Here is a 13,170-nt window from a genome sequence, read left to right on the forward strand (position 1 = left end):
TCCTTTCCCTATTTAATTTGATTTTATAACCCAATGAATTCTTCTTTTGTCTTTATTAGTTTGAGATGAGTTTCTATTGCTTGCCAATATCATGACCATCAGCAGAAGTATTATTAGAATTTCACATCTTCTGAATGAAATGTTTCAGAAATAAATCCAATTTGCTAATAACTAAAATTAATTCTTAAATACTAAATGAACTATCATTTTTTTCACTTTAAGAAACTTCAACGTAACAACTCAATAGAGAGACATTGTTGCAAAATTCTAGACCAAATTATCTCATATATAAGACCCCATATCAAATATTGCCATATGATGTGTGCTCATTTCCCCCATTTTTTTAAGGAAATAAATGTGTTTTTAATGATCAAGTAAAGTGTTTCATTTAGAGCATGCTCTTTTCAGCCTCAAATAAATTTGAGTGAGTTACTCAAATGATTGCTAGGAAAAAGATAGTTATCAATTATAAAGGATCAACATAGTATGGTGTTAAATATTGCAAGACACTATCCAAAGTATATTTGGTATAATTTAATTTGCCTTGAGGTAATACCTTATCATGTTACAGAAGAAGAGGAAGAAGAAGAAGATGAAGAGGAGGAATAGGGAGGGTAAAGGAAAAGGAGGCGGAGAAGAAGAAGCAGATTATAAAAATTGATAGATTGTGCAGAGAAAACTGTTATTTAATGTATATAAGCTCATATATGTGTATATATTAATAAACACATGAACTTTTATTAGCCTTAACAACTTAGGGACATTCAATATGATCTTTGGTATATCGTAGAGTTTATTTTTTTCAAATACTTAGTATTTTAAATTAAAAATATGTTCTGGGGCGCCTGGGTGGCTCAGTTGGTTGAGCGTCTGGCTTCAGCTCAGGTCATGATCTCGCGGTTCATGGGTTCGAGCCCCATGTCGGGCTCTGTGCTGACAGCTCAGAGCCTGGAGCCTGTTTCAGATTCTGTGTCTCCCTCTCTGACCCTCCCCTGCTCACTCTGTCTCTCTCTGTCTCTCAAAAATAAATAAAAAACAGTAAAAAAATTTAAAAAAATATGTTCTAATTTATATGCTGCAATATAGTGATATTAAAGTCACCTGTTAATTTCCTGTTTAGTTTATTTGTGCTACACATGTCTCCTTACAGAGCTATATGATATGTGAGCTATATGATGCGATGTGTTAAAAGGTAGTTCATTAAGGCAGCATCGAAAAAGAATGCATATATATTATTTTAAAAGGTTAATAATATTTAGAAAAGTTTTATAGTTTACAGGTTAGGTAAAAATGAAACACAACCTAATAAACCATTTTTCTCCCTCTCTTCCTCAGGGGAACTGAACAGTACATTGAATTTGAAATCCTACTGAAACTCCTTATAATGAGGACACACTATTGCCTATCACTATTCATCTGGACCTATATGTTTCATATAGTTGATGCTATCCCATTAGAAGAAAAAGCAAATAGTGATTTATTGAACACAAGGGCTGTGGATCTGACGAAAGATGACAATAAAATGTTACATCGTACCAAACGTGGCTGGATGTGGAATCAGTTCTTCTTGTTGGAAGAGTACACAGGTACAGACACACAATATGTTGGCAAGGTAAGAATTTATACGTGATGAATCTAGAAGCTGAAAGTGATAGCAATTTATTTACTTTTTACAGCAATACAGTATTATTAATGATTATATTACAATATTTGACTAATTATGATGTGCAGAAGGCATGATATTGCAAATGTTTTCAGTAGGGTAGTACGTGGAATGTGATTTATTCAGGTAGTTAAATGTAGATCAGTGTCCATAGGATTATTAATCAGCCAAATATTTAATTTTATGGATGTGCATCTATAATGTTTTAAAAACTTTCTTTCAAATTTAATTTAAAGCATTGGATAAAGGATAACGTGGTGTGCTATGTGAGGCAACCCAAAATGCAATTAGAGTATAACAAAAATTACTAAAATATATTGGTGTCTACTAATAAACAATTTATCATAATTAAGAATAGTCTGCTGTGTATGAGAAGTAAATAAGTATAAATACTTCTATCTAGATGGCCTAGTCCTTAATATCAGTCAAACTGAACTACTTCCTGCCTCTCATCCAGACCAAAGGGCTCAAGGAGGAGAAAGAAAACACGTAGAACCTTCAGGAAGGTTAAAACCATCCTAGCAGCAATAGGTACCCATTAGCAGTCTGGAACAAATGGCAATAGAGAACATGTAACTTTCCTTTTTGTATTCAACTTTGAGGAAACAGATTCATAACCTTTCTCTTCCTCTTTTTCAATCTTCCTCAAAATAGATGCCATGGTCTTTCCAACATCCAGAATTGACTATTTATCTAATATCTACCAATGTCATTCCTGCCATTCTACATGCAAAACAAATCCTTCGTTCTTTGGATTATTCCAGATATGTGCCCAATGCTGAGATGCTTTCAAATTCTAAGAATAAAACAATGTAAACAATGATGAATACTAACATTGCTCATAAATCACATCTTTTTTTTTTTTTTTGATTCTTTGCACATGATATTGGAAATGACTGCGATGGTCTCAGTATTTTTTGACTTCCTGGCAACACAAGGCAGATGAGATGGAATGGGCCAAAAATAAAAACAAAAAGTACCTGATACCACAAAAGTCGTGCCTGTATTGCTTTTAAATCAGAAATACATTTATTCTATGAAACTGCCAAAATCTTGATCTAATTTTTCATTTTGTGTGTGTATGAGACTATATTTTTTTCAAATGCGGCTTCTTTTATCAGAAGCCTATTATTTCCTTTTCTTTTGATCTCTCTCTCCCCTGGTTCCATAGGTCACGCTCATTTTGCCCCATATAGTTCACTTGCTGATGCTTTTCTTCCCTCTTATTTCTCCTCCGGTTAGTCACAGGGCGTCCCTCAGCATCCCTCATTTTAACATCACTACTCACACTACAGTTAATAACTAGCATCCGGATATTTCAAGTTCAACTGACAAATGTTTGTGTCTAAGGACTTGAAATTGCCTCCTGATTCTTTTTCTAAGGCAGTGTATAAAGGGCACATTCAGTTCACGAGGTCTTACATAGAGGGTTTCATCCTTGGAGACTCAGATGCCGAAGAATAGCTACAGATAAAAAGAGAAGCTCAATTGTAAGGCAATCAAGGCTCCACTACAAGCATTTATTTTTAGCTGTAAACAAAAATGCTTCCTTCTAAAAATTATGTGTGCATTGATTAACAAACACCATTATTGCACTGACGTTTTAAAATATGCACTATGCTTTAGATCTTTTTGTACCATCCTGCTTATATTTAATCAGTTCTGTAATCTGTCATAAAAGAGTTACTAAAATGTGGGCATAGTTTTATTTAATTAGTTTTCATAAAATATTTGACCACTTGTCTTTGGACAATAACCTGTTTTTTAAGCCAGATGCAAGTTAAGATGTTCAATTTTTTTTTTCTACCTATTTATCCTTGACAACCAGATTAGGACCCCGAAGTGGAAAACCCATTTTAATAATCAGACTTTTTGTCAAATGAAGATAAGCAGACCAAAAATTTATGTCAACTATTTTTATATTATATTTGGACAGCAACATATTTCTGAAAGAGAAACCTCAACAAAATAAAACACTCATATTGCTTTTTGGGAAAAAAAAGATGATTTCTCTGTTTGTAATAGGCCTTGTCCTAGATATGCCATGCACCATATATGGAGTTCACTATAAAAGTAGGCTTCCAAATACTCTTTGCTTTTCATTAGCATCTTAAGGATCTATGAGCTCCTAACCTATTCTATTGCCTTTTGACATTATTATTCATTCGCATATACAGAGCCTAGGTAGGCCTTTACACCTCAACCTGGTCACACGTGAGTATTTAACTTTTTGGACACCAAACAGATTGTCTTTTTGACCACACTCTTCTGTTTGCCTAGTCTTCTCGGATCTACTGCCTTGGCAACCTCCATGTGATGTAAAGGCCTCCCATATTTACCAGGCACCATGATTCAGAAAGAATATGCAGCCTCTAATGGAAAGAGAATTTCACATTTTTCTTAGTTTTCCAGAGGCTTCGCATTGCAGACAATGTTAAGACCTATTGTAATTTTGGGTGACATAAAATTATACAAAGTTGGATGGATATATAAACCTTGGATTTAGGGTTTGATCTTGAATTTAAAGGAAGATTTTTTAAAAGAAAATAGTAGCAGTAAAATTTAATGAAATATACTTTTAATGCACATAAACATGTAACTTACAAGGATTGGTATTGATTGTGCAATTTAATAATTGTATACAATTTAGAACTAAACTTTCCAAACCTCTAATTCTTGTTAGGTTACATTGTTATTAAGATTTCTTTAACTCTAAAATTCTGATGTTTTCTAGGATTGTGGATGAGACTGCAAGTGTGTGCAAAAAGAGCTAGTAAAATTTTATTAAAGTTTACATGTGGATAAACCTAAGGGTGTGAAATTGCATATGACATGATATGCATTTGAAACATTTGTGGGCGCACGTCCACATCCCCTCCCCCCCCACACACAGCTCAGTAGGATGAAGTTAGCCTACTATTGTCAAAGGCTCAGAATTCCATGCTGAGTTGTTTCTTTTTTATATACAGCATGGAAACTGAACCCCGTTGAAAACTTTTGTACAGTTCATTATTGGCAGAGCACAAGTCTGGGATGCTCAGTTTGCTTTCTTTGTCAGGATGGACTGGAGGAGCAACAAACTGAATCACACTGATATTTTTATAAGGAAAAATAAGGGGATATTTCTGTGAGTCATCTCGGATTTTTGCAATAAGGAGTGAGGAATGTTACAATTAAGAGTAGTTTGTGTATGTTAACTCTGCTGGATTTCAAATTTAAAAAAACAAACAACAAAAGAGCAAAATTAAGAGTAATTTTTGTTTTCCACAATAATGCAATCTGAAGTTTGGTTGTTCATTTATCAGAGATTTATTAATTCTATTTTCTGTAATGAAGGGAATTTTTGGTTCTTATTTAAGAGGATTACAAAGTTATGGCAATTGCCATGTAGCTTCCCTGTAATTTAAATGTGGCTGAACTACTTAAGCAAAAGAGGAGTACTGCTAAAGAGGAGAATTTAAATAAATTTAGCAAGATGTATATTCTGTTAGAGAAACTTCATATGCACTTGCTTTCTTACACAGTAGATCTAGATCCTGAGGCATCCCTAGTTGTCATGGATTAATAATTAATAGATCATATGCCATTATTGAGGATTTATATTTAATACCTGATTATTAAAACACATTTATTGCTAGGAGAGATACAAAACTTACAAGTATAGTGTTTATTCCTTTTGAAGGAAAACATTGGTATTCATAAAATAAATATGAATATTGAAATATAAGCTTAACTGACCATTGCATTATGTGCTCAGAGCAATCAACACTGTGCCGGGAAGTACCTATAACCAGTCACGATTTAACTACAATATATTGTTTTACAGAGTTAGCTCTATATGTTTTTAGGCTTTAATTCAAAACCTTTTACCACACCGTGGCTGAATTGCCATGAGTATAATCATGGACTCTCAGAATGGAAGGAGATTTTAATATTTTTCCAGCTCTTGGTTACAGTTGGATAGAATTGGCTTGCCTGTTCCTGAAACAATGGAAAACACAGGTACCAACTGGAAAAATGGATGGGGGTGTGGTTTCTATCAGACTGAGTAATGAAACTGTGGGGTGACTCTCCTTCACACTTAGAGATATTGACATATGCATTAAATATTGATGTTCCCCCCAAAGCATACATAAAATAATGTACTTCGATAGGCAATTTTCTCTTAGGCTTTCAGAAAATGGCACTTTGATGTGTACAGAAACAGAAATAAAGTCTTAAAGTTCCTGAAGGATGTTTGATAAATTTTTATAGTATATTATGGCATTTTTCAGCATCTAAATAAATTATCTTTGTAAAGCTTTACTGTGGTGCAGTACATGTAGCAACTGTTTCAGATTTATGGGCACATTGTATCCCAAAATTCTCTTTATAGGTGGTTGTTTAAAAGTAAAAACACATGAGAAAAATATTAAGCATTAAGCCTCGGTTCTCTGGACAGTCTACAATGGCTTATTTACACTGAGATCTCTAAAACTCTGCTTTTATACTAGAATGCTGCTATTTAATTCTTACAGTCAAGACACACATTGCTAGTGCCATATCACCCCTTCCCTGAACCACTGCACTAGCGCTTAATAGACTTTTTATTTGACTTCATGATTTTTATTAATTCTGAAAAACCTATTACACACTGTTTTTTGAATGATATCAACCTCTTGGACAAATTTCTATAGGAACGTTCAGTTAAGTAGAATTCAGAGTATTTGATATCATTTTACATTCCAGTCCTTGGTCTCTGTTCCCACACCATATAGCTTTAGTTCTAGACAAACTGAAATCTTTCCTCTTTAAAAGCTTCACTTCTATTTCATGGTCACGGGCCTTTTTACAGGGAGTATCTAACCCTCTTTTTCATAAAACCATCTCTTCTCCTTGCTTTGTTTAAGTCCTATCTCAAGTGCATTCTCTTCCGTAAAGCCCATAGTTATTCTCCTCAGGTAGAATTCCTATCAAAATTTAACCACCTATCAAAATCTTATTCAAGGCATAATTTAAATTATTCTGGTCTAATATTTTACCATCTAGAATCTGTGACCTTTGGGCTTTCAATCTGTGTGTGATTTAATTTTTTTCTTCCCCAAAATGTTCGACATAATATATTTATTTACTCAAAATTAATATTCAATTGCTATCTCAATAGATCCCTATTAAGCATTTATTACTCTGGATCCTGAGAGATTGGCATTTTGAAACACAGAGACAGAAGAGAAGGTTTAAAATAAATATGTCCCATTTACTCCTGACACATTTTGTAACAAAGTCAATTCTTTTCCTTTGTTTCCATTATCCTTGAGTCCCCTCCCTAATTGCAACTGAGATCCTCTCTTTTTGCTCTATGCCTTCAAAATAGCACACACTTTAGAATCATTTGCATTCCAATATAATCTCTGTCCTGAGGACAGGTAATTCAAACAGTCATTAAGAATTGAAAGATAAGATTAAATAAACTGACTGATTAAGTAAATGTAACTACTTCTAGAAAAATTTACATTTAAAATTTAAACTTCCCCCCTGCCCTCAGAATATAATTGTCAAACCGTTCAAAAATATTAGAGTATGGTAAATGTTTTTAGTATGATTACCAAATATATGCATGATTTTTCCTGATATCTTCCACTAATTTCAGTGCTTTTGAACTGTTTCTAATATTTTAACATTCTCTTCCTCTACAGACAAACTTGCAAAAACTCACATCCACCCTTGCATATTCATCAATTTTTTTTTAAAAAAGAAAGAAACTTAAAAAGAGGTAGTAGAATCTCTAGGAAGGTCTAGAAGGAGGATTGTGAAAAAATGTTTAAGCACAAGTATCAGCTATTATTATTTTAATGAAAGTTATTTGTGTTTCTTACAAAAGACTAGGTCCATAAAATTAAAACTTAATGTAAAAAATATTAAAAAATAACTATAATCACACTATGAAGATAAGGTTAAAAGTTTACATATTTCTGTTTATGTCCAGTTTTATATATATATATATATATATATATATATATATATACACACGCACACATATATATATTAGCACTGTTGATTTTAGATATTCCTTATATATTTTTTAATTTGTCTTTCTCAGTTAATTCTGTGTTTCTGCACATTGCTAAAATTTCAATATTTGCCATGTCATATCATATGTATAATTTTTAACTAAATTAAATGTATATATTTTCTGAAATTTCTATTTAGACTGGTTTTATACACACACACACACGTGCGCGCACACTCTTCTGTGCTGAAAATTTGGCACTTAATAACTTTTAGTGTATCTTAAATTACACATACTAGATTACGTATTACTAAAAGTAATAACTTTATTATTTCCACTGAAAGTGGAATTCCAAGAGTCAAAGATATGAATGGATTTTAAAGCTATGGGCATGAATTCATCTACTGCATTTTAGAAAAGTTATGACACTTATTTTTCAAAAATATGCCAACATAAGGCATTAATGTGTTGGATATTTATTTGCAAGGTTAGGACTATGTTAATGTGGATCTTAATACTGTATAGTATTATTCAGTTAGTTTTAGAAACTGAGCACCTACAATGCAGGGCACAAAGACTGAATCCTAAAACTGAGAGTCAATATGATGTACTGGTCTCTGTATTAGAAATAGATAGAAAGAATTTATTGTAAATAGAATAGTCTCTATCTATAATAAGCAAAATGCTATTTTTGCTGGCCTGTTGGAGAAAGACCTGATAGAAGTCTCAATCTAGATGAAAGATAACACTTTTTTCCTTACCCAATACATTGGATTCCTAATACCTAAGTTCTAAGTTAGCACTAGAATCACCCTTAAGTCAACAATGTATGCACGGTTGTTTGTTTATTTGTTAATTTAGGACTGCCATATTTCTGTATTCCCATGAACACAGACTTTTTACAAGATTTTCAAATAATATTTAAACTTTGCTTATGCAAACTTTTTGTGATTTGCCCACAGTAAATTCTAATAACTCATATAAATAGTTATATAGCTATGGTAGGATTGTTCATGGAAAAGGCTTTAGAACAATATTATAAAAGATGTTCAGCTTTTTTTGCATTGACTTCATAAAGTAAATGAGTCCACTCTAGATATGCCATTGAATATACATTTAGTGAAATTCCCTCAGTAAGTATCCTGTTTCACAGCCAGAATTTTTTAGAGAAGCTATTACAATAAATCATCATACTCAAAACTATACGCTAACAGACAGAGGCACAAACATGAATTCAAGATCAATGAATAAATGTCTTGGCAAATCTAAGAGGAAAAAGGCCTTTTTTCTTCCTACAATGGGAAGGCATATATTTGTATGTGGCCATTTTGTGAAAGTTTCAACTTCTTTAATGGTTTCAATAACAAAGCTTTTCTTGAAAAATTAAAACATTCTCCCACAGTTTATGTTCTATTGATCGTACTCTATAAATACAATAAGATCCATGTTATTGCATATTAGTGGTTTTAGAAAAAAATGCAATTTAAAAACTATTTTGGTAATGTGTCTTCTATACTTAAAAAGAATTACTGCATACTTACTGGATACAGTATTCTGCAATCTTATGTAAACTTGATGATAGTATTATTCAGTTCTCTATGGTTGAAAGGTCTGTGTCTCCTTATTCCAATTCTTTCTGTGAGAAGAATATTAAAAGCTCCATATTTTAATTTCTCTCTTTACCTCTGTCGAATATTCTTTCTTTATTTTTATGCAATTATTGTATGCATAGCCAATTATGTCTTATGTGTCTGATTAATTGATGCTCTATTATTATGAAATATCACCAGTATCTTTGATAATACTACTTGCTTTAAGCTTATTTTGCCGGATACAAACTTTGTCACACCAATTCATTTATAATAATATTTGTCCAGTTGATCGCTTACATCACTTTGCTTTCAGCCCTTCCGTACAATTCTATATAAACCACAGCTTTTGGAAACGTCTCAGAAGTGGTTTGTGCTGTTCTATCCAATCTGACAGTCTTCACATTTAACAGTGTTAAGTCCACTCACTGACATAATTGGATCTAAGTGTATCATTTCCTTGATTTCATTTGTTCTATTTATTCTTTCTCCCTTTCTTTTTGTTTTCCTACCATATTTTGGGTCAATAGAGTATTTTTTTAAATATCTAAATTTGGTCTTTATACTTCATCCTTTACTTATTATAACATAAATCAAATAAATATTATATATTTTAGCATGCAATGCAACCATCTTACAACAGTATGATTTTATTTCCTCTGTAGGGTTTTATTCTATATTTGTCAGATATATTCTCTTTGTATATACTACAAACTGTACCATGTGTTGCTAATATTTTATTATTTAAGCTTTTCATTATTTATTGAGAATCTGCAAAAGAAAATACAATCTTCTGTTACATTATGTTATGCTACATTATGTTATATTTACTTACATAGTTACTATTTCCAGTTAGTGCTTTTTATTCTTTCACACTGATCTGAATTTCTGTGTGCTATCATTTCCTTTCAACCTAAAGATTTTCTTTAACATGAATTGCAGTTTGTATCTGATGGAAACAATTTTTTTGTTTTTTTTTAATCTGAAAATACCATTATTTCACAAGTGATGAATGGAAAAAGATGTGGTAGATATATACAATGGAATACTATTCAGCCATCAAAAAGAATGAAATTTTGCCATCTGCAACAACACAGATGGAGCTAGCGTGTATTGTGCTAAGAAAAAACAAGTCAGTCAGAGAAAGACAAATGCCATATGATTTCAGTCATAAATATAATTTAAGAAACAAAACAGATGAACATAAGGGAAGTGAGAAAAAAAAGAAGGAAACAAACCATAAGAGACTCTTAACTATAGAAAATAAACTGAAGGTTGCTGGAGGGTGGAGGGTGACATGGGTGATAGGTATTAAGGAGGGCACTAATGATGAGCACTGGGTATTATATGTAAGCAATGAATCACTAAATTCTCCTGAAACCAGATTACACTAGATGTTAGCTAAGTAGAATTTAAATAAAAACTTGAAACAAACAAAAAAAAGAAAATACTTTTTTTACTTTTTATTTTTTAAAATTTATTTATTTTGAAAGAGAGAGAAAGAGAGAGAGGGCAAGCAGGGGAGGAGAAGAGAGAGGATGAAAGAATTCCAAGCTGGCTCCTCACTATCAGCAAGGAGTCCAACATGGGGCTTGATGCCATGAACTTGAGATCATGACCTGTGCTGAAATCAAACGTAGGGCACTTAACCAACTGAGCTACCCAGGTACCCCTAAAAAGAAAACTATTTCAATAGAATATAGAAATACATATTTACCTGATAGTGTTATTTTTTCTTTTTAGTACATAAATTTTTGCTACATTGCATTTTGGATTTCATTAGTTTTGGTAGTAATGTATGTATGTCATGTCTATTTGTCTCTGGTTGTTTTTACGGATCTGTGTCCTCAGCTCTCTGACAGTCTATTTCAACAGGGATTAAACTTTCATACCTAGAAGTGTTTTATTTAACCTGATTGGGATTCAAAGGCCTTCTTAGACCAGTCGGTCCTTTTTCATCAAAGTTTTAAGTTGCATGCTTATTTATATTTTTATGTCCTGCTCTTTCTCTTTTGGAGGGGGGAGATCTCCAAATTCAAGTTTATTAGAGCTTGCCACATTGTCCCATACATCATTGAGACTGTGTTATATATTTTTATGTCTGTGTCGAAACATTCTTATGTCAGTGCTTTAAATGAATAATTTATTTTTTGTGTCATCAAATATATTGTTTATTTTTTTCTGTGTCCACACCACTGTTATACATTTTTATTACAGAAGGTATAATTTTTAGTTATGAGTTTGCTTTTATGTTTGATTTTTCACATAATTTATGAAATCTCATATTATTATGCTCATTGTTTTAGTATGTAATAAACATTCTTTAATATACTTATGATAGCTGTTTTTAAAGTCTTTGCCTGATAAACTTAACACTTGAGTCTTATTTTTGTCTATTTATATTTACTATTCTGTTTAGTTATATGTTTCTGCTTTTTAAACCTCTAAAAATTTAGATTATATACTGGATTTCATGGGTAACATATTGGGGAGATTCTGGATTTTGTTTTCTTCCTCTGAAGATTGTGGAGTTTTGTCCCAGAAGGAAGTGAAATTATGGGATTCTACTTTGAATCTATGTAGGCTTTTAGAATATTCAAGGCAGACTATTTTGTTTATTCCCTTAGCCCTGTGGTACAACCCTAAATTCTAGCACATCTTCCTGGCTCATAAGTTATCACTTTTTGGCTGTTTTATTGGAAATCTCAAATTGTTCACCGAACACATTTACCTACAAGGAACTCTAATCTTAAACTCTTCATTCCTAGTATCTGGAATGGCTAAGCTCTCTGCTTAGTTATTAATCTTCAAACTTTTCCTTTTCTCTGGATTCCTTGGAGTCTTAGTCTGTACATGGTCAGTTTAGAAGTCAGCTACATGTTATAGGTACTGTGTATTCAAGGTTTAGAACTCTTTCTTCTATGGCTTCCTCTATTACTAGATTTCTTCTCTCAATTTTTAGCCATTATGATGTCCCTGAATCGTGACCTCTAATTCTTCATCATAAAGACTGCTGATTTCTGCTTGAACTCTGTCTTCATGATACATGCAGTGTGGTATTCTTGAAAGAAAAAAAAAAAGGTTAATGTGGAAATCACTTTACCCCCTGTTTATTTGTAAGCCTCCCAATTTTTGCTTCTGGTTATCTACTACCTTACAAAGCATTTTTTTTAAGTAATTTATAAAGAGTTAATTATTTAAACAAGAGTGTTGTTCCCATACAAGCTACGTTCCATGACTGGAATCAGAACTCCTTTGTATTATTCCCTTCTTAAAACTTGTTTCCTTTATCTGATATGTCATTTGCAACTATCTTTTCCCATTCATCGGTTGCCTATTAGTTTTCTTGATTGTTTCCTTTGCAGTGCAGAAGCTTTTTAACTTGATGAGGTCCCAATAGTTCATTTTTGCTTTTATTTCCCTTGCCTTTGGGTATGTGTGGTGTGTATATATATATATTGTATATATACACACATTGTATATATATATGCAATGGAGTACTACATGGCAATGACAAAGAATGAAATATGGCCATTTGTATCAAAGTGGACGGACCTCGATGGTGTCATACTAAGTGAAATAAATCAAGCAGAGAAGGACAGATACCATATGTTTGCACACATAGGTCTAACAGGAAAAACCTAACAGAAGACCATAGGGAGGGGAAGGGGGAAAGAGAGTTGGGGAGAGAGAGGGATACAAATCATGAGAGACTATTGAATACTGAAAACTAACTGAAGGCTGAAGGGGGAGGGGGAGGGGTGAAGGCGGTGAAGGTCATGGAGGGAGGCACTTGTGGGGAGAAGCACTGGGTGTTATATGGAAACCAATTTGATAATAAACTATTAAAAATAAATAAAAAATAAAAAATAAAAAATAAAAATATTAAAAAAATTAAAAAACTTGTTTCCTTTAAATAAATGTCTTAT

General features: G+C 32.5%; 1 protein-coding gene across 1 annotated transcript in view; it reads left to right on the forward strand.

The window, feature by feature from the left end:
* Positions 1–13,170, forward strand: part of CDH9 (cadherin 9) — a 128,782-nt gene that overhangs the window by 37,924 nt on the left and 77,688 nt on the right. The window contains exon 2 of the mRNA XM_029941547.1: positions 1,336–1,612. Within this exon, the coding sequence (XP_029797407.1) occupies positions 1,385–1,612 (228 nt within the window). The 5' untranslated portion in view covers positions 1,336–1,384. The remainder of the gene's footprint in view (positions 1–1,335; positions 1,613–13,170) is intronic.

Source organism: Suricata suricatta, chromosome 6 (assembly GCF_006229205.1).
Source record: "Suricata suricatta isolate VVHF042 chromosome 6, meerkat_22Aug2017_6uvM2_HiC, whole genome shotgun sequence".
Classification (NCBI taxonomy): Eukaryota; Metazoa; Chordata; class Mammalia; order Carnivora; family Herpestidae; genus Suricata; species Suricata suricatta.